The sequence below is a fragment of the Cryptomeria japonica genome, chromosome 1, assembly GCF_030272615.1.
Source record: "Cryptomeria japonica chromosome 1, Sugi_1.0, whole genome shotgun sequence".
Taxonomy (NCBI): Eukaryota; Viridiplantae; Streptophyta; class Pinopsida; order Cupressales; family Cupressaceae; genus Cryptomeria; species Cryptomeria japonica.
In genome coordinates, this window is record NC_081405.1 from 659,346,618 (window position 1) to 659,370,396 (window position 23,779).

At 33.2% G+C, this 23,779-nt stretch overlaps 1 protein-coding gene across 1 annotated transcript in view; it reads left to right on the plus strand.

Moving 5' to 3' along the window:
• The window catches only part of LOC131050431 (serine carboxypeptidase 1), an 86,948-nt gene extending 68,687 nt beyond the window's left edge, over positions 1-18,261 (plus strand). Inside the window, exons 6-9 of the mRNA XM_059211535.1 lie at positions 17,244-17,365; positions 17,466-17,579; positions 17,825-17,870; positions 18,014-18,261. Coding sequence (XP_059067518.1) covers positions 17,244-17,365; positions 17,466-17,579; positions 17,825-17,870; positions 18,014-18,109 — 378 coding nt within the window. The 3' untranslated portion in view covers positions 18,110-18,261. The remainder of the gene's footprint in view (positions 1-17,243; positions 17,366-17,465; positions 17,580-17,824; positions 17,871-18,013) is intronic.
• The last annotated feature ends 5,518 nt before the right edge of the window (positions 18,262-23,779 follow it).

A 23,779-nucleotide genomic window follows, 5' to 3' on the forward strand; every position in this document is an offset into this window, starting at 1 on the left:
ACATAGTGGTGAGTACTTTCTTAATAATTTTTAGTTTAATAATAATATTTGTTATAATTATTAGAAATATTTATTTATTGTAACTAATATTAGTCAATCATTTACAAGTAAAATAATTTTTGTAAATTATGAAGTTAAAAAACATGCATCTATATTATAGAAAAAAGATGAAAAATATAAAACAAAAGAAAATATTTTGTTTTCATTGGTATAAATAATTTTATTTAATAACCATTTAAACATGAGAAATGAATTTTCATAACATATTAAAAAAACCTCCCTTACTTAAAATGAAAGGTATGACTTTTTCATTTTAAAATAGGTTAACTTAAAAGAACTACCTATTACAACAAATAATGAAGTTAAAATTTAAGCACTTATTTTAGATTCACAAGATTGTGTCGTTTATAAGTTTTTAGAAACTCAAATTAAAAAAGGTAAATAATTTTAAAATGCGTGGTGATTCCTGAGATTATGCGTTGTTTTGAGAAACCCGCCTATAAGAGGCAAAACGATATTAGCCAATCATTTGCAGCAAAAAAAATTTTTGTAAATTATAATGTTAACAAATGTGCATCTATACTATAAAATAAATTTAAAAATTTAAAGAAAGAAAAATAATTGCTTTTCATTGGTCTAAATAAAAAATTTTAATAACCATATAAGCACAACAAATGAATTTTCATTACAATAGTATTGCCTAATGGCAAGTACTAATAATATTGAACCTGAAAATCTGCATATCTCTCATTTCTACAAATTTTTCTCCAATGGGGACTTCACGAATTTGCTTGATAGTGTGTACCGCCTTACAAACACTCCATGAGAAGGGATGGGTTTTTGTCCACTCCTTCAATTCCTAGGGTTTTCATCCTTAGAAGTTCATCAAATATCCAATCAGAAGGTATATGAACCTCCCCAATACAATGCAAACCTTTCCTTATAAATAACTCCATGAAACTTCTGGAAGATTATGGCAACTTAACAATTGGAGAACTTTATTTAATAAAGTGACATTAATAGTATTTTATTATTTAATTAATATTAAGTCGTCATTTGAATGTTTAATTCATTTTTGACAACTTATTAAAAATTAATTTAAATAATTGTCACTTTAATAATTGGGGACATTATTGATCAACTTAGTTGGAAGATTTGTTCCATACTTTTCAGAAACTACAAAGGCCATTTCTAAAATGCTGAAGAAAAATGAAAAGGTTTCTTTGGAGGATGTAATGTCCCTTCTCCCTACTATTCAGACGTTTGTGAAGTTGGTCTATTATTTGACCCTCGTAGGCCAAGGAGTTGATGAGAGGGTCGTTTTGGCAGTTACTTGTGGCTTCGTATATTGTTTTACATGGTTTTATGGTGAGATAATGAGTTCTCACGTATGATGTCACATGTGCACTTTATATTATAATAATATTTTAAGATTTCCTAAAGTGCAATTATTAATTATTTAAAAGGGGAGCAATTAAATATTATTTTATTATAAAGGAATCTTCTAAAAGGGAGGCCAATTCATGTATGAAAAAGAATAAATAGGGGAGAAGCCTCATGGATTGATGATTGGTTATTTGCCATCTCTTTTTTGTGACTAACTTGTGGAGTCGAAGGTTTCTGCGGTTGATCTATTTGTCTTTGGGAACAAAAACTCTCATTGATAGCATAACTGAGGTGGTGAAAGACACACTAAAGGGTTGCAGGTTGGGAAGGACAAATCAATCCTTTCATTTGAGCTTCATTGGTGGCCAAGGGCCAATTTCACTTAGGTTCATATTGGAGACATTTTGACATCGAGTTGTTAGACACAAGATACCACTGAGAGGGGGGTGAATCAGTGGTTTCCAATTTCTTCCATCTGATCTCCTAAGTATGTTTATCGGTTAATATCCTAATACTTAGTAGGTTTGTTGATAAGATAAACCAATACAATGCAATGCAAGCATACACAAGGGCACATCACATAACACCAGTATATACGAGGAAAACCCAAGATGGGAAAAACCCCAGTGAGAAATATTGTTGGAGTCTACTGCTCTAATCCAGCCTCGCAATAGAAATCTGATTACAATGTTTAGGGAACCAACCCAAGGAGCACCAACTCCAACACCGAGCTCCAACTCAGTGATCTTTAATAAACATAATCAATTACAAAAGTAATAGTCTTGTTACAAAAGGAACTTTGTAACTCTAATGCAAATCTCTCTACTGATTCTTCTCTCTTCAATCCTCTGTCGATTCTCTGCTCACCTCTCAGCTGCAACCCTCTCTCCTAATGCAACTTACTCTCTGTTGCACCCTTCATCAGTTCAGTTTCTTCTTCTTCTTTGTTGGTTCTACTCTCTGTCGATTCTCTACTTGCCTTCTCTGCAATCTTCTACAACTCTTCTTTGTCAGTTTGGTCACTATCAGTTTACTCCTCTATCAAACTCAATGGCTGACTTCTGGTTGCTTCATTGTTACCGGCTGAACTCTTCAACTCGATCATCTCTCTTTCTCAATCTCAGTCTCTTCTCTAATTGTCTTTTTGCACTTGACGGATTTTCTCTCACATGTAGCAGCAACACACTCTCATTCAATGGTAGCACTTTTGATCGATTTAGACTTGCATATTTATAAACAAGTCTTCCCACCAAAAACCAATTCAAACTTCAGGCGGTTAGGGTTTCTTCATCGGCCTCGAGGCAAACCAAATCCAATCAGATCTCATCATATCTGATCTCCTTGATTGATGAATTGCAACTCATCAATCAGCACCTCCATTGTCGTGCCTTCCAGAACACGTCTTCTATATTTAGCAACCTGCATTTAATCTGTCAGTAGATCTCTTGGTCGATCACCAAGAATGGTTTGGCGTTACCCTTCACCTACTTCGATCTGGTCAATCAGTCTGTCCTGGATCTCTGTTGTCCGTTTGACCTCAAGCCGCAAACCTCTGTTATGCATCCCATGAATCACGTAGTCGACATAAATGTCGACCTGCCACCATCTACCTCATCGCTTGACACTTTACCGACACACCATGTTGACATGTGCATGCATGCTTGCCACTTCAACTCCACGTGGCATCTTTGTTAGCATCCACCTTTGCTAGGTCATTTGTGTCAATCTAGATAAGATCACCGACTAACCCCATAATCGGGTTCATCAACCAGTTCATAGACCCTGTCGGTTATACCCTAACCGGACAACCTTCAACTCTGCACTTTGCTGCTCTACCAGTGGAACACCTTAACTGATCACCATACATGCCAATCCATCTTCATCAGACAAGAGCTCTTCACTTGTTGCTTTGTCAGTTTTACCGATGAACATACTTACCGTTAATCACCTTGATGACGCTATGTCATCAATCTTCAATTGTTTCCATCTGAGGCATCTACATACCAGTTGCACTCTCTATCTGCAATTGTTGCAATGCCTTTCTCCATCATCAGTCCAGTTGCACTTTTTGTTTGCAACTGCTCAACCTTTTGCCTTCTTCATTATTTGACCGGTTCTTCTCTTAGCCGGTTTGTCAAGGTGGCAGACTCATTTGTCTAAGTGACAAACCCTTCACTCTTCATCAGTCCCGGTAACTCATCATATCTTCCAAACTGATTTGGTGCTCATCCCTGATCTCATGCACCTAAGGCAACTTAGTGTTTCACCGGTTCATCCGTTGTGAGCCTTCAATCTCTTACCCTTGCTTCCTCCAACAGCCTTCTCTGAGAGCGATATGATGCATTTCATGTGTAATAGGATATAAACTCCACTGACCGGCTGGAGTGGATCCTTGTCATGTGCAACCTTCAAAACACCAATGTGGCATCCCTGTTTGACCAACATATCTTCAAACAGTCACATGTGATCCGGTTGGGGCACATTCACTATCAGTCATCCCTTCATCCAATGGGAGTCCTTCAGATTGACATCCAATAGCATGTCGGTGACTTGTACATACTTCTCCTCCAATGTTGATGTGATTCTTGATAACATTCCCCCTCTTCATCACAATCAACATCCAAGCATCTTGCTCACCCTTCTTGTACACTGGTCATAAGCTTGCCAGTTGGCAACCACTCACTTTGTTGATTTATCTTCTCCATGTTTATACACACTCACCACTAAGCAACCATACATTGTCAACACATCACTTACCAATTGACATCCTCTCCTTACCGGTGATAGACTATATCGGTAACCTGCTAGACTAGTTGACATCAATGATTGTGCATCAACTATTTTCCCATACCGGTTGTCCTTCTGTACCGGTAACATGCTATATCGGTTGACATCAATGTCAATACATTGTCAACACAGGTGTCTTCAACGATTTTTTCTATTTGGAGTTGATTGCAACTTCCATTCACTGAGTTCTTGTCTAAGTTAATTTTCAGAACTCATATCTATGAGAAGGTGCCATGATTTTGTTCATAGAAACCCACATTGGCATCAACTTCATTTCCTAATTGGAGCGCTCCACTCCTAGGGTGCCATTAATGTTTTTAAAGCAAGGAAGGGAATGTAAAGACTCTAATCTGTATTGGAGTCACTTTCTTATTTTTACAGCAGACCACGATTTTGCACATAGTCCCATTAATGCCACAACTTCACCTTCTAACTGGGGCACTTACTTCCTATGACGATATTGATGCATTTTGGTGATTGAAAGTGAACCTAGCAGCGGTGTATTATTTTCTATGGACTTAAGTAATTCAAAATAGGGGTGGCTAAGGGAGGAACACGATTTGAGCCTTGGAAGGGCATATTTCCTTAGTTATTGCTCGATTCTTCATCTACAGCAGTAGGCGATTTGGAGATTAGCTTCGATTTGGCTCAAGAATGACAGTTTGCTTTGGGTATTGATTGCTTCTTCATTTCAGCAGTGGGCAAGTTAATTACTAGGTTTTTATTTTTATTTTGTCATAGCTATATTGTCCATATAGTTGTTGGTGTGGCTGCCAAAAGTGAGCATTCATTAATCTAAGTATAGCATGAGAGTATCTGTATTTGCAAGCCTGGAGCTTGATGACTGTAATAAGGAATGCATTGAATAAATAATCAACTGTGAGCTTTACATGTGTTGTTATAAATTTAGTTTTTAATCCGAGGTTGCATGCCAAATGTTTGACAAAATGTCAACTAGATGATTATGATGTTTGTATGCTTAATTAGTTGATCAATCATCCCTTAAATTCATTGCAAGAAAAACCAAGGCAAACTGCATAACATGCAAGATTATACTAGCTGGCCAAAATTGTATAATATGTAGGTTATTCAGTGGAAAAACTAGAACAACAGGTTATCAGGCAATTGTTTGTTAATATTCCTAACACTTTCAGACATATAACAGTAAGGGATATTACAGAGGAAGAATTTGTTAATGCATTCAATGCAATTAAGGAAGCAATCAAACAACCTTTAGTACTGAAGTCACCAAATTTTTGTAAGCCTTTTCAAAAAAACTCATTTGCTTCTTTCCATACTATAGAAGTTGTTCTTTTGCTAAATAATGGTGAAGGTTTTGAGCAGCCCATTGCATTTTTTAGTAAATCATTACAAGAAGCAGAGCTAAAGTGAGACATCATAGAAAAACAAGCCGCAGAACTAAAGTGAGACATCAATGGGGCATAAATTTTAATGGGAAAATCATTAAGAATTCAAGTAGAGGTCATAAATCGATCCTTGTTGCTACTATTTATTTTACTAAATGCATTGAAGCAATCCCAACAAGAAAGGCTACAAGCAAAAAAGTAATGAATTTTCTCTTCGACAACATTATTGTCAAATTTGGAGTACCAATAAGGATTATCGTTGATAATGCTATGTGTTTCAAGTCTAATGAATTCACTTTTTTCTGCAGCAGTTATGGTATTTCTTTGTTATATTCATCACCATACCATCCCCAAGGAAATGGTTAAGCTGAATCAAACAATAAGAGTTTGATGAAAATCATGATGAGAATGTTGGGATGAAGCAAAAGATCATGTGACTCTAATCTCAAGATGGCACTAGGGGCTGACAGAGTTACCATCAAGAAGGCAACAAATAAATCCCCATTTGAATTAGTGTATGGTGCCACTACAAGGTTGCTAGTCTACAGATTTATTTAGGAGAATGATGATGACATCTCTAATCCCATGGAAGAAAGGTTTGACAAATTGGTTGAGTTGGACGAAATTCGACAATCAGCCCAAGATGTCAATGCGAAGAGACAACAACATGTCAAATACCTCCACTTGGTTCGACAAGGTTCTTGAAATCCCTCCATGTCTCAACTAGCATTTTTTTGCCTTTAAAATTCTAAGTCAACGACTTTTATTTGTGGTTTTGAAACCACCATCGAGCTCCAATGTGTCTCTTAAAACTAGTTTTTTTTTTTTAATAAAGCAAATAGAGAAGAAAAACTTAAGTCATGTTTCAGCCATGGAATTTGTTTTGAAAAATGGGTTCGGACTCTGACATGTTCTCATAACTTTGCAAGAATCCGACATAATTTCTAGACTTGAAGAAAAAGTGTTGGCGAAGAAATAAAATTAAGGGGCAACACGAATGAGTGGTTTTGAAACCGCCATCAAGTTCCAATGAAATTCTTGGAACCAATTGGTTTTCGGAAAGCAGAGGGGAAAGATTAGTTTAAACTTTTAAGTCAAGTTATGGTAAAGGTGGTAGTTTTGAAACTAGCTTCAAATGCTGACAAGGTTCAGACTCTGAAATCATTTCCACAATTGAATCAAAGAAGGGTGATAGCAAAGAAAGACAAAGGAAAAAGAAAGTTAGTCAAAAGGTAGAGTTCAAAGGATATCTTCAAACCTTTGTCAGACTTTGACAAGGTTTTGAGAACCAAACAGATGTTCAATTCCTTTATTCTACTAGGGATGACCACTTAGTGTAAACAGTTGATCTTATTTAAATCATTTTTGTGATTTAAATATTCTACATAGGGAAGCCATAGTAAATTCTATACAACACTATGTTTGAAAACTATTATTTTCACAATGCTAGTATTGACCTGAGTGTGCAGAGCATGATTTTTCTTGCAGGTTTGGCTCCAAAAGTGTTTTCCTTTGAACCGATGTATTCTTTAGTACATGGTCTCCCAATGTTTCTATGGTTTGTAACAAGGTGTGCAAAGGATATATGAGTGATTTTTGTAAATAGAATAAATGAATTTGTATTGTTAAAAGCATAATATTAAAATATGATCTTTTGGGATTTTATGAAGAATGAATTAAGTGCACAATTTGATCTACACTTCAATCGATCATATCACAACCGTCATTTTTTGCCCCAAGGAATGAAGTTAATGAGTCTTACCTTAAAAGTGTTAATTTAGCAGTTTTGAGAGTTCTAGCACCAAATGGAGGAATTAATATGTTCTAGGAGTTGTCAAGTAAATTAGATCAATTTTGGATCAAGCAACACACTTAGCAAATGATTCACTAGGTTGATTAATTTCTTCAACAATTTACAAAAGTGAGGAGGAATATTTTGTCTTTTTCTTAGGTTTGTAAAAGGTTTTTTTGTCTTGTAGTGGCCCCTAAGCAGTTACCTACCACTCTTAATTACGTCAAAGGTGTATTACACTCACATAATGAATGCACAAATATGTGTTAATAAAAACTAGAAGCATTACATTTGACATGTTTGTGACACAAAAGCATGAAAAGACAAAAAAATATTTTATTTATTTTCTCCTCTCAACTACCACTCCAAGTTTAACTATTAATCAATTCTATATATCTCCATCATACTAATAGTTAACTTCGTAATTATGTCAATCTAATATTATAATAATAATATAAAGATATGATGATATAAAAATAATAATAATTAGTCTTTTTACATATATATATATATATATATATGGTGAAGAGATAAATAGAAATATTAAAATATAGTAATATCTTAATAATAATTTAATATTAATTATTAAAAAAAAAATTAAGGAGAATAATGAACAAATATGATATTTTTCAGCGTACTATATACCTTTATTTCTTTAAAGATAGGTATGCTAGTGTTAATTATAGTATCATAATATTATGATAATAATTGAATATTAATTACAATTTAATAATATAAGAAATTTTTAGGTGAAATAATGAACAAATATGATATTTTCAGGGTACTTTATCTATATTCTTCTAAAGATAGGTATGCTAGTTGTAAGTGGTCTGAGTCTTGTATGCTCCGTTATTCTATAAAAGGGAAATCAAGGCCATATGTTCTGGGTTTTGATTTTTTATTAAGTCTAGTCGTCTATATCATGTTTATGTCTAAGTCTAGTTTTAGAGGCTTCAAGCTTGTAAATTTGAATATTAGTATATGTAAAGTTTTCATTCACAATGTGCAATGAAAATATACCAAGTCCTTGCAATCATCTCCCAAATATTGTATCTCAAATACTTTTGAAATATTAATGAAAATAGTTTCATTTTGTTTCAGTATCTCTATATTTGCCATGGTGTATGATTTATTATTTGCTTCTTTTCATAGTAAAAGATTAAATGTAGCTATGAATAAATTATAAGTATATGAGTGGAATGTTTGACATCTATAGGAAAGAATTGCAACTATATTTTAATCTGGAAGCATTACTACAAGGTGCTAGTGCTAAGTCCATTGTGACTTCGTATCCTTGGATAGGCACCTACCATAGTTTTCTAGCTTTGTCATGGCTGAATCACTTTATAATCTGAAGAACAAAATCATTTCATTTCCAATTTTATTAGAGTAGTTGGAATAGTTTTAAGTAGTTCATGCTCTCTGATCAAAGAATCAAAGTGTTAAGAATTATTACAAAAGTTGTTGAATATCTTATGGTTCTTGAGTCTATATGTGAGAGCACATCTATATAAGCAATACCTGCAAAGGTGCTAAAAATTAACTAGGGTATTGGTAAAGGGATTAGCCTTCAAGGTCTAATAGATTTTGAAGTGTAGAGGAATTAGGTTTAGGTCAACTAAACTTGTTTGTTGGCTATTTCTAGTATTAAACTTGAGCATTAGAATTGAAAATAGTTTGATATTTTTTTAATTTGGGAACCAATAGGAGGGAAAAAGAAATTTGAAATAATATAAAATAATTCATTTTCTCATAATAGACCTTTTAAAGTTATCAAATGACTTTTCATGTGTGAGTCCCCCTCACTTTTACTTAGGCATCCACTTTTGAGAGGGAAAATAAACACTTTATTAAAATATAACATTTAAGAAAATATTTTTAACACTAAGCATTAAAAACACTCAAGTTACTAAAAGCACTACCAAGTCTTTGGAATCCATTTCTAATGCCATAAAGTAACTAAAGTGGTCAAATGACGATTCATGCCAACTCAAAGGCTTACTACATATAGATGTGTTCTCCAGGAAGTTTGTAGAAAACCCCAAGAGTTTGAAAATGCTTCTAAAAGTGTCACCATGATACATAGTGCTAATTGAAATGAATGTCACAAATAAAAATCCTAAAATAATGAACATTCATTTTTCAAGAATTTTTGAATTCTCCCCATCACACGTAGAAGTTTACAAGGAAACTCAACTAGTCAGAAGTTCAAAAAACTATATTTCATAAAATGAGGACTTTATATATTCTTAGGAACCCCTTAAACTTTTGCATTCCACATGCTTGTTAAAATTTTACAAAGGATTATAAAGAAAGCTTCAACATAAATTCAATGCTCGAGAGGGCTTGTGGTAATTTGAAGGATTCTAGAACAGGGAAAAGGTTCTATAATATTCAATTACTACAAAATGTTTCTCAAGTCAAGATGAGAAAAGGCTAAGATGGGGTTTTCATGACCATGAGTACTTGATGTGGATTTAAAGGCATCTAGGATGGGCCAAAAGTTGTACAGTATATGAACATAGGCTAAATTTTTACAGCTTTATAACTTGCTCCAAATTCATCAAATTTGAAATGTGAGCACTCATTTGACCTAACTTTAAATTGTCATTGTCAATTGGCCAATAACTAACTGGAATTCTTCAAAAATGAATGATGAAATCCTACAAGAAAAACAAGGAAGGAAATAAACAAACCAAAAAATAAAAGTGTCCTTACCCCTTGGATTCTCTTGCAACACTTTTTTTTACTCAATACTACTCCATTTACACCATTTCTTTCATCATTATCCACTTTAAATACCTTATCAAAGTTTAGCAGTTCTTACACTATTTGTTTATCAACCTTATTTAACAATTCAAAACTTTTGTTTGTTTACTGTAATAGTATTTGAACTCCTATCTCGTCTCATTGTCTCAATCACTAGTACATATATTCAATTGAAATATCTATAAAAATTTACCCAGTCCAAAAAAAAATTGTAATCTCTAAAATACTCTTTCAGTGTAAGCCAATCAACAATTGTTTTCACCTTTTTCTAAATCCCATTTTTAAAACAACTGAAATATACAAACTAAAAATTTATCAATTCATCTTCATGGAACAATACTTTTTTATATTTCTCAACAATTCTCCTCTCAATATTTGCAATACTAATCTAATATGCTCCAAATGCTCAAGTCCTTAATTGTTAAAAATTAGATACCATCCAAGTAAAAAATCACAAATTTAGCAAATGTGACTTTAACCTCAGTCTCATAAATGTGCTTCATGCACTAGTCAACCCAATATGTATAATCAACTCATTATATTATAATTTTATTGTTTTAAATTGTATCTTCAATTCATCTCCATTTAGTATAATCTAGAGATATTTGCTTCAAATCTATACTTTTAGAATTTTGTGTTCCATTTAAACATTTCATCAGCTCATCCATTTTTGGCAATGGAAATGTATACCTTATTATAATATTATTTATTTCACTTGAATCTATGCACATTCCCCTTTCAATTCCTTTATTTGGTGCTAGAATGGTTGGTAATGCATAGGGGCTCAAAGTCTCTTTGATCAACATTTCTTCAATATTTTTTGGACTTGTCTATCGGAGTCTTCATTTTCTACTAATTTCATTCTACGTGCAAGTTAATTTGGTAAACTTGTTTCTAAAATCAAATCCATTTGATGACTGATACACCTCATTGGTTATAATCTATTTAGCATATTGTTCGATACTATCACTATACTTCTTTAACAATTGTAAAATTCATGTTTTTTTGGTCCTACTTCATCAATGCTATCATATATTCTTGGTGATAAATTTAAAACACGCCTTTTCACACTTTAGATCTATTAGAGTAAAAAATGGAAGGCCGCCTCCAAAAATAAAAATGCAAGAGTGTCCATATGGTAAGTGCTTCATCTCACCGAAATGCATGGGTAACCAGACACTACATCCACCTAGTACATAGGAACAAATACTGAATACAAGCTCATTCCAACACAAAACCAAGGAAGCATTAACACCAACAGTAGAAACCTCCCCATAATGCTGACAAGGGAGAGGTATGACAGGTACACTAAATCTGAAATCCATAATGTAGTGCATGAAGAAGAACCAAGAACATCTGACCATGTAGACATGAAAGTACAAGCAAATACAAAGGGTATGCAAACCAAGGCACACACACATGAGAAAAGGTATGAAGGAAAACAAAGGCAAACATCAAACCCCCATGGCACTTTATATCAGAGTGCGAGTATGCACAAAACTAATGTGCAAGATCCCATAATACAAGTGCCTCTGTATTGCACATGCATTATGGGATCTCGCACATCAGTTTTGTGCCTTATTGTACTCGCACTATGATATAAAGTGCCATAGGGGTTTGATGTTTGCCTTTGTTTGCCTTCATACCTTTCTCATGTGTGTGTGCCTTGGTTTGCACACCCTTTGTATTTGCTTGTACTTTCATGTCTGCATGGTCAGATGTTCTTGGTTCTTCTTCATGCACTACATTATGGATTTAAGATTCAGTGTACTTATCATACCTCTCCCTTGTCAGCATTATGTAGAGGTTTCTATTGTTGGTGCTAATGCTTCCTTGGTTTCGTGTTGGTGAGCTATGTATTCAATATTTGTTCCTATGTACTAGGCGGATGCACCAGCTGGTTACCCATGCACTTCAGTGAGATGGAGCACTTACCATATGGACACTCTTTCATTCCTATTTTTGGAGGCAACCTTCCATTTTTTCATTTGATCAGTTCTTCAGACTACTAGTACTTGTGCCATCTGTATCTTCGGGTTCCAGATGTTTTGCCTGTGTTTTCCATCTGATTCAGATTCGAGTAGTGTCATTGAGGGAACTCATACAGATTCATGTCTTCTTGATCCTAATCATCTTTTGTTTCAGAGGAGGTTCTTATTACAACATCTTAGCATTCATTCTACGAAAGTGTTTGCAGCTTCTTCATGCTTCAGTGATTCTTCATGCTCGTCTTTTGTTCCTATCTTTTTGGAACATTCTTGTTTGGAGGCTTCTTAGTCCTTCACTTGAGCTTTCATCTCTTCTTGGAAAGGAGTTTTGTTCCCACGGGATTTTCTCCCTTTTCTCCATTTTACAGAGATTTTATTGTACTTGGGTACCTCATCAAGCCTTGTTATCGGGACCCATTTTGGCTTTCTAGCATCTAGTCCTTAGTTTTTTTAGCTTCTCCCTAACTTCATCTTAAGGGGGGGTGTTAGAGTAAAAGGTATTAGTTTACTTAATTAATTAAATCATATTGATTTAATAATTAAGTCACATTTTCTCTATTTTACTTCAGCTAAATTTAGGAAGCTAAACTTAGGAATATTAATAATTAATTTATTATTAATTATTAATTGCTTTTAGGGTTTTCCCTTTTAGGTTTGATCTCATTTTATAAGGATTGATCCCTTTGTAATCCTTACCAACCAATCTGATTATTATTATTGCATATTCTTGCTCTGGGTTTTCAAAGCAATCTTTGTGTTTTGTGAATCTTCCATTGTTGTGATAGGTTATTTGCATACAGTTGTTCACTAGGTTCTGTGAGGTTGTATTTCACAACTTTAACAATATCATCTAAAAACTTTTTAACATCCAATAAACAAATTTGAGCATTACCATGTAACTATCCTTCCTTCTCTTTCAATGCAGTAATATGTTTTTCACCATCCTTTATCAAAGTGTAACTATTTTCTCTATCCTTTATTCCACCACATTTTCTTGACCAATTTCACAATGTTCAACCCTAATTGTCATCTTATAAAAATCTTTTGATGTAATCATTCATATTTTGAACTTTTAATCTCAACTTTAGCAATATTTATTGTACTTCTATTTCTTGTTAATTACACTTTTATCCACCATAATCCAACATGTCCAATTTTATTTTAACAAATAATATGTTTCCATATTTAAAATTTCATCATATTCAAAGTATTCTTCTTAGATCATTTTTCCAATCTATCAAATTCTTTACAATACAAAGTACAAAAATAGTTAAGAACTTCAATTTTAGGTCTCTTATCAATTTTTGAAATAGCTTTCATCATTTTTACTTGTTTCCCACCATTTTCTTAATGTTCTTTTGTAATTGGCTCAACAACTTGTTATTTTCCTCTTCTTTCATTTTCTTCTCCCATGCTCTTATCATTTCCAAAGTTATGATTTCTTGATCTATATTTTTTAGTAATATCTAATTCAATATATAAATTCCTCATCATCTCAAACATTTGTTCTATTCATCCAAAATTGTTAACATCATCTTGATCTCTATCCACACTCCTTGGAGGCATCTTGACTTACTAATTTAAGATGCAAATTACCTGAAATTTAGTAGTCTATTTTAACCAAATTCTCTTGATACCACCCAATATAGTATTAAAAGATATCTACTATCAATTTTATTCATTTTTTAAAACTCAATTTCTACTCCAATACTACTTTTGTAGTTATGAACAAAGTGTTCAATTAAGAACTACCAAACCATGTACCCTCAACATAAAACACTCACATGCTTCAACAATGAAATGTATACACACGAGATATGAATAGAACAATGATTTTATTGATTCACTGTTTGAAATACATCAAGTAAAAATTTACTACAAGGGCTCACAATTAGAATATGACCTGAGTCTCTGAAATACAATGAAATACAATTGCAATCCATATGTGATTCCTTATTTAAGTCTTCTAAGCTAATATTGTATAATATGGTGCTCTTTTCTCCTATTTGTTATGGATCTTGTCTATTGGAGTCTTCATTTTCTGCTAATTTCATTCTATGTGCAATTTAATTTAGTAAACTTGTTTCTAAAATCAAATCCATTTGATGATTGATTCACCTCATTGGTTATAATCTATTTAGCATGGTGTCTCACACTATCACCGTAATTTATTAACAACTGTAAAATTCATTATTTTTTTTGTCCTACTTCATCTATGCTATTATATATTATTGGCATCAATTTAAAACACACCTTTTTAGGCTTTAGATCATCTAAAAACTTTATACCATCCAATAAACAAACTCAAGCATTACCATGTAACTATCCTTCCTTCTCTTTCAATGTAGTAATATGTTTTTCACCATCCTTTATCAAAGTGTAAGTATTTTCTCTATCCTTTTCTCTATCAAATTCTTTACAATACAAAGTACAAAAATAATTAAGAACTTTAATTTTAGGTCTCTTATCAATTTTTGAAATAGCTTTCGTTGGTTTTACTTGTTCCCCACCATTTTCTTAATGTTCTTTTGTAATTGGCTCAACAACTTGTTCTTTTCCTCTTCTCTCATTTTCTTCTCCCATGCTCTTATCATTTCTAGAGTTATGATTTCTTAATCTATCTTTTTTAGTAATATCTAATTCAATCTGTACATTCCTCATCATCTCAAACATTTCTTCTATTTGTCCAAAATTATTAACATCTTGGTCTCTATCCACTCTCCTTGGAGGCATCTTGACTTACTAATTTAAGATGCAAATTTCTTGAAATTTAGCAATCTATGTTAACCAAATTTTCTTGATACCTTATACCCAACATAGTGTTAGAAGATATCTACTATCAATTTTCTTCATTTTTTAAGACTCAATTTCTAGTCTAATGCTACTCTTGTAGTTATGAATAGAGTGTTCCATTAATAACTGCCAAACCATGTAGCCTCAACATAAAACAATCACATGCTCCAACAGCGAAATGTAACACACAAGATATGAATTGAACAATGAATTTATTGATTCATTGTTTGAAATACATCTAGTAAAAAATTACTACAAGAGCTCACAATTAGAATATGACCTAACTCTCTAAAATACAATGAAATACAACTGCAATCCATATGTGATTCCTTAATATTAAGTCTTCTAAGCTAATATTGTATAATTTGGTGCTCTTTTCTCCTCTTTGTTATGGATCTGCTATTGAACTTCCCCGGGATAGTAATAAGGTAACTCCTTCCTATCTTGCAATGTAAAATGAATGATCATTTATAGCAAACAAGGATGAAATAACTTAGTGTTGACCAAAAATGTGGTATGGTACCTTCTTAGGGAATTATTTCATAAACTAATGGAATAGCACATGCATTCATAGGGCACTAATAATCACCTCTATTTTCATTTCTTTCATTCATATTAATGTTTTTGATACCCCTTTGCACACACTTATAAAATTAGAATACCTTTCTATTTTCACTACATATCTTATGTACGTATCTTTTTGTTACATTTTTATGTCCTCGTATTATTTCTACCCTATCAACTATTCTTATTGATCACACCTTCATCTAACTCAAAACTAGTTTTGATTTTCATCATATACATTAACTTCTTGATAAAAAAATATAGATGAACTCTAACAAATATGTCATCTTGTAGACAAACTTGATTTAAAAGTATTTATACATCTCAATCCCCAAGTCTTTGCCACACCAACTCTAATAGTGAATCCCCAATAAAAAATATTTTAATTTTATTATAAATAATCTAAATTATAATGAAAGTGTTCTAGAGATACAAGTGATTTTTTGGGTAGGTTCATGGTATTACCAAAAGATCTCAAATAATTGGTTTTAGGAAATTTAAATAGGATTGTATTGAAATTGAACAACTTTGATGTGGTCATTGTTTTCTTTGTTAATTGCATAGGAGTTGGGATTAAGTAGGAACACCTATGATTGCAAGGATTTAACATAATACATGATTAAGTGATGTAGAGAGAGATAGCTTCATTATCTTGGCAATATCAATATAATAAATGACATTTCATTTAATTGATCTAAGCAAAGTGACTAGTAGATTATTTAGAATGTCACTTATATATACTCCCCCCTCTTCAATTCATTCTTCCTAACCCCCAATACATACCCATATCACATTAATTAAATTATTCTCTTTCCCACTAATACCAAAGCAAAATATTGGGTCACATGTTGGTCATTTAAAAAACCGTGATAAATATGCACATGATAAGGTGTTGCTTTAGAGGTGAATCCCTTGAGACTACTCTGTACACAAGTAGTAGGAATCATGGGACCAATATTAGATGGTTTCAGCCTTGTTTGTCACAAGGGAATGTGTAGATGATCCTTGTTAAGATGAGTGCATTAAAATAAAAAAATTGGTCTTAACCATTAACCTCCTTGGGGCTAATAACCTTATGCATGAGATTAGGAATTGGTGCAAGATTCAAATATTTGATGCACAACTAAACTAGACCTTCCTTGAGTGAATTTGATTAGGCACATAGCATTAGCCAATGAGAAAAAAACCAATAATTATGCGGCCTTGTAGAATGCACCTCTTCAAATCTTTGGTATGAGTTTGAAAGTTTTGCAATGCAAATGTGATAGGACATAGTAAAAATAATTTTCTTAGGTTTGATGTGTGAATGTGGACTATAATAAGTACAAAACATTGTGATAATAATTGATTCAGGGTAAGCACAAGATGACAATGATATTTATTGGAGACCTAAAAAAACAAACATGAAAGAAAATATTTTTTTGTTAATGGAAGATTGTTCTTAAACGTTAGATGTTCCTATTAAAATTTCATAGAGACCCACAACTTATTCTACAAGCATCAAATGACCTAGGTTGGTTCAAGACTTAGTCTAGCAAGTTTGACAATCAAAAATTATAAGTTTACAGAAAATATACACAAATAAGGAAGCGAAAAATAGAAATATAAATACTATTAAAAAATCATATTCTCACAAATGTGTTAATTCACATTGCACATATGTTTTTTAGAGTGTTATTATTGTCTATCATTTTGTTAACTCTTCGTCTTTTATGAGTCATAATTGTATGTTCAAATCCTGCAAAGTAATGAAACTAATGGCCAATTGTTGCTTTCTCTCTGTTCATTTGCTTATAGGAAAACATAACAGGGGTATGGAAAAGATGCACGCCTCGTTTTATATATAAAACTAATGTCTTAAGTGTGATTAAATATCACAAAAATTTGACCATGAGAGGTTATCGTGCTTTGATCTATAGGTAAAGTGCTACTATACAAATACAATCGTTTTGCTTGCATGTCATATATCAGTATAAGCTCAATACTCACCACTGCATTTGATTGACTTTGATGTAACAGTGGCGATCATGATATGATTGTACCATACATTGGAACTGAGGCATGGATGAGATCATTAGGGTATTCAATGATTGTGGAATGGAGGACATGGTGTGTAGATGGACAAGTTGGTGGGTAAGGTTCTATACTGTTCCTTAACGATGGACTTAGTGTAATGTTAGTTGCTTTCTATTAAATATGACTGAAAGGATAGAATTAAGATTGTGGTGTCTAGAAATAATCCTTAATTATATCATATTTCTATTATCTATAATTTCGTTACTAATGTTGTTTTTTCTAGATTAGACTAAGTATATTTTGTGAGAAACAATGCTTATTTATAGAAAGAAATAATGACATTTGATGAATGTGGTTTCTAGATACACACGAACATATGATCACAACCTAACATTTGCAACTATGAAGGTGAAAGTTCTAATCCTAGTTTTAGTTAGTGTTCAGAGGTTTGTTTAATTATATATTTGAATAGAAAGTCCCAACTTTTTCTGAAACAAGGGATGGTTAATCTATCTATGATATTGAAGATCTTGAAACAATTTTTTTTATAGGGAGCTGGACATACAGCACCAGAATACAAGCCTAGAGAAGCATTTTCAATGTTCAAATCATGGATTTCTGGAAAGCCTTTCTGTACATTCAGTTAAGATATTATTATTGTCTTATTTAAAAATTCTTCATTTGAAGTATATTTATGAAAACAATGAGCTCTAACCTCCTTCCTCAAAATGTGGAACTGTGGAACTTTGGAAAGCTTTTGTGAACATTCAATTAAGATATTATTATGGTCTTACTCTTCTATGTGTTTTTTAAGCTTGTTTCAAAATTCTTCATTCGAAAAATGTTTATGGAAATAATGATGTCTAATCTCCTCTCTCGAACTATGGAACACTGAAAAGCTTTTGTGAACATACAATTAAGATATTATTATTTCTTACTGCTCTATATGGTTTTTAAGCTTTTTAAAAAATTCTCCACTTGAAATATATTTGTATAAATAATGAGGTCTAAACTCCTTTCTCTCATAAAGATGTATCTTCTAAACCTAATAAATTAGGAAGAAGATCAAGATATAGAAATTTATTCAAATTTATTTATTTTTTTGTTTTTGATTTTTTTGATGAATAGGTGTTTATATTACTTTATAAAATAGATTTACAAATGTTTAAAAAAAAGTGATGGAAAGAGTCACATCCAAGAGTTGAAATAGAACAACAATCTATAAAAATAAAAAAAATCAACCTAAGATACCAGATTCTCCTAGGGCCCCTCGGAATTAGAGTCATGTTTGAGCTTGGTCTAAGTTCGAGCTTTGTCTACCCCTGGGTTATTGATTGTAAACACCCTCACACATCTACACACACTCATTTGATGGCTCACACCCACACACCTATGCTATAATTTTTAGACAATTGCAAGTTTCTACAAACTTCTTGTCAAAATAGTGACGAGAATAACAGTAAATAACTGAAATCTGTAACAAAACATGGTGGGTGATAGGAACTTTGAGTAAACCAGTAAATATAGAGAGAAACACAAATGTCATTTTTGAGACAAATATCACAATGAATACTTTATTTCTATAACACGTCAAGATGATTACAACTAGATGATATAACATTCTCCATCACTGTGCAGGCCTTAAACCTATTCAACCTCACTACTTCCTATTACTTATATCACACTTCAACTCCTTCTACTTCATTTAGCTCGAACCCTCGTCCTTCCTTCATTAATCATCTAAACTCTAATCGCTTCCATCCTCACCAAATGATCATGCTAGGCTTCTTCTATTTGAGTGTCCGCATCCTTCCATTCACTCTCACACATTTGGCCTTCATCTAGTTGACCTTCTTCTATGATTCGGCCTCCATGAAGGCTAAGTCATTGTCTATCCTTCCTCGCAGCCGGTCTCCCTTTGTTTGACCCTTTTTTCGTTCTTCTTCAATTTTAGCCACCACCTCTATAGCGCCTGCCCAAGACCTCTTTATAACTAATTCTCTTTTTTTAACTATTCCTTTATCACCAAACTTTTCCATTTCACCTTTGCTGACCATTAATCTTCCAATTGTTCATTTCTAACCATCTTCAACTATTCACCTTCCATTGTTGTAGGCAACTAATTGTTCTAATGGATTGTCCAACTACCTATCCATGTGGCGATAGAATTTGTATTGTCAAAACTGAATTCCCGCCAATCAAAATTAAAAATAACACCAAAACAAAATAGGATAACTCAATGCTCTTGCATTATACTCCCAAGGGAACAAAAGAAATCATGTGCTCCTACACATCATGCTATCAATCCAAAATTAGCCCACTCTTGCTCTTTTCTTTCCCTTCTTCCGTAATCATTCTGGAACCATTATCCAAAATTGTTGTGCTATTTCCATTGATGCATAGATAGCCATCCTTCTCCAAAGTTTCCTTGCCCCTTCAACCACATATAAATCAATACAAATGATTATTTGAAAATTAAAGATTTCCATGTCTACAAATTCATTCATCTCGTCCATTTGTAAGTCAATGTCATCAAAATCTGTGTCATATAAATCTGCACTTACCATGTTAGATTTACCTTCTATAGCTTCATACATCATTATTTCCAATCTTTCTTCCTCGATGGGCAAAATTTCCTCTAGTAACTCTTTTTCCCTCTCACCATTCGCATCTATCTCCACAATATCATTACTAAACTCTTCATACACTATCCCATACTTCATCTTTTCTACAACAACTTATTTATCCTCAACTGTAACCTTCATCTTTGCATCCTTCGTTGTCTCAACCATCTTTATGCCTTCAAGTTTCTCTATCCACTCATTTTTATCCCTGAAAATCGTACTCACAAATTGTCCTCTACATCATTATTGGTTGCACTACTTTCCAATTCCTTCGCTACAATTTCTTCTTCAAGCTTTTGTGTGCCTTCGTCCACTTTAATCACTATTGCTTCTCCATATTCTATTGTACCTTCTATTTGCTCTTATTTTTTCATGTCAACATTATACCATGCCTCATTTGTCCACTTTTTATTTTCATTAATCTTATCCAACTTGTTTTTTGAATCCACTCCACAATCATAATTATTCTTTTTGAACCTTTCAATATGCTTTTGTTTGTTTTCCTTCTTCTTTTCATACTTTCTCCTTCTTATTCCTTTCTCATCTACAAGCCTCCATAGCCTCCTTTCCCATTCATATATGTCATCTTCATTACTTGGTACCACATTCTTCTCATCTTCTTCCTTTAAACATTTCCTTTCCAACAACTTATTCAAGGAATCAAAAACATTATCATTGTTTAAAAATTAAAATATTATGTCTTTATCTTCAACACTTTCGACAACCTTTGTCTTTGTTGCAATCTTCTCTACCAATTTTTTACTATCATTTCCATTCTCTCCTCTAGGATCTTTGCCAACCACAAGACCTCCACAAGTCCCTGTAATTTCTTCAACCACTGCAACTACATCAATCTCATGATTTGCACCCTCATTTTCAGCCACTAATACCTTTATCTTTTCATCTTCATTTGTTTCTTTCATGTTCTCTAGAAGACATGTTCTTTTTGCAAATTATTTCTCTTCTTCAGCCGCAAACTCATTCTTCTCTTCACATATTCCATTTGTTTGAAGTTTTCTATCTTGACCTTGTTTGGCAATACCAACTTCATCTATTATTGTCTTGCACTTAACCAACCACGCCCTGTTTTCCTTAGCCTCATGCGGATGTCTATTTATTGTTGCACTCATTCTACTCAATGCATGATATTTTCCCTACCTACAAACACCTTCTCTATTGCTGAATAATACTATAATTTGTTTCATTAATATAGTTAAGAGTGAATACTATAATTTTTAATTATTTTTTTGTGATTTTTCAAAGTGGAAGCATCCTGAAAATTGCAATAGTTTTTAATTATTTTTTGTGATTTTTCAAAATGGAAGCATCCTGAAAATCACAACATTGAGCATGCATGTAACATAATTTGCCATAAAATTATATGTATATATATTATTTTTTTATTTTTTTTGGTGATTTCTCAAAGTGGAAGCATCCTGAAAATTGTAACATTGAGTATGCATGTAACATAACTTGCACTAAAATGCATACATACATACATACATATACATACATACATACATACATGCATACATACATACATGCATGCATGCATGCATACATATACATATACATATATATAATAATAATACAAAAAAATCGGTACATGTGTATCTAAGGAATATGAAACATTAGTAAAATAAATTAAAAATATCTATGTTAATATTTATATGTGAAAAAAATCATATGATTATAAAATTAAGAATAAGCTTAAAATTTCGGTGGTAAATTATTACATATCATCAAACAAATGTTCAAACATGATGAGAGAAATGTTGAAAAACTCCATTGAAGGTCAAAAACATATGGAATGGGGAAAATCAACAATCCAAGGCTTAAGGTTGTTTTTTTTTTGTCGGTAATATTGATTTTTTATTGATTATAATATGAAAGTATTCAATTACAATTCAAGAGGGGCCTATCATATGCCCATAGTATACCATACAACCTATAAATTTATTTGCCTATCCCTAAGCATTACAGTAGTATTACAAACAAGGCTGAAAAATAAACCCCTATGAAGGCTTGGGTCATACAAAACAAACCATGGATCCCCATCCACCGCTTCAAAATCTGGCCAAAACCAGTTCATTTCATCAAAAACTGGAAACAACAAAAAAAACATGTTCCCTTCATATCGAGTTCAAACTGGCCAATAACCGGTTCCCTTCATCAAAAAACTAGAAACCGCAATAACCGGTTCACTTCATAGACACAAAAGTGTAGGTGGGTTAAAACTGGTTCCCTTCATCAAAAACTGGAAACTACATAAAACAGGTTCACTTCGTAGACACAAAAAACTTGCAGGTGGGATAAAACCGGTTCACTGGGGTGGTCGACATCTTGCACTTCGTCGTTTCCTCGGGATGACACTTAAAAACCATGGCCTCCGCCTCTCCTGCTCATTCTGATAAGTTTTGATTGCTTCCATTAGAGAGTTGCACTCCGCCCTTATGTGACTTAGATAAAGTCTTTGGTTCACCATATTCGGCCATCGGACAAACGGCAAGAACCCCAACACTTCCATTGCGATTTGACTCTTGAAGCACTCACTGAAATTAAAGTCATATCCGGAGTGCACCCATTCAAAAACAGAGTCCATCCCAGTTATTAGTTCCTTTTCAAAAAGAGAGTTCATAACCTAGCAGAGATCCTCCTGGGCAATCCCCAATTCCAGGCCCCATGCCAAAATCATGGCAGCTATATCCACATTGCATTTCGACTGGTGTGTGGCTTGCGGGAAGAAAAATCCTAACATCCCCTGCACCGCTCTTATAACTTCCTCTGAAGGGCATTTGAGCAATATTCTCCGTCTTCAATCTTCGACCGGTCCGTAAAGAGATTTCTATTGTTTCTTAGTTTGGAAGGTGAATGTAGCCTCCATCCCGTTGCCAAACAAACCTGCACACGAAAAAACACATACACCAGCTAGCAGAAGAAAGATAAAATGCATTACATTTGGCTTCTTTAAAAAGGAAGTCAGCTCGTGCGAGTAGTTAATCACATTGCTGCCATGGCCTTTGATCATTATTACTTGATGTTGTGTGTATCACGTCATCACCCATCCACATAGATGTAAATATCATAGATTAAATCTTATTGTAAGGAAGCACATGTAACGATTCACATCATTGCCTTCATTGCTATCATTCACATGCGCAAAATAAAAGAGCCAAAGAGAAACACACTTTAGCTTCTAATCATTACAAAGCAAGAGTTAATGACCACCTAAGTTGTGATTCACACACATCATATATGTACTTTGGTAGATAGAAATCATCATATGTTATTTGAGCGCATGATATGACCCTATCATGTTGTCATTTAGAGTTTGAGTTTTAGCCCATCTTATACTGAGTCTAACTTGCCATCAAAGACTTCAAAAATGGAATCCTCAATCTGATTAAAGGACAATGCCCATTTAGACAATTTATTTGCAACTATGCTGCCCTCCCATTTGATGTGAGTAATAATGACTTCTTCAAAAAGTTTCAAATCCTCTAGAATTAGTGAGATGAAGTTTTGTAGGTGCCATGCTTTGATTTGGCCATTTTTTATGGCCTAGATTATGATTAATGAGTCCCCTTCCAGATGCAGTTTTTTAATCCCCATTGTCCTAGCACATCTTATTGCTAGCCACGCTGCATAAATTTCCGCCTCATTGTTAGTGCCATGTTTGATGCATTGTGCTCC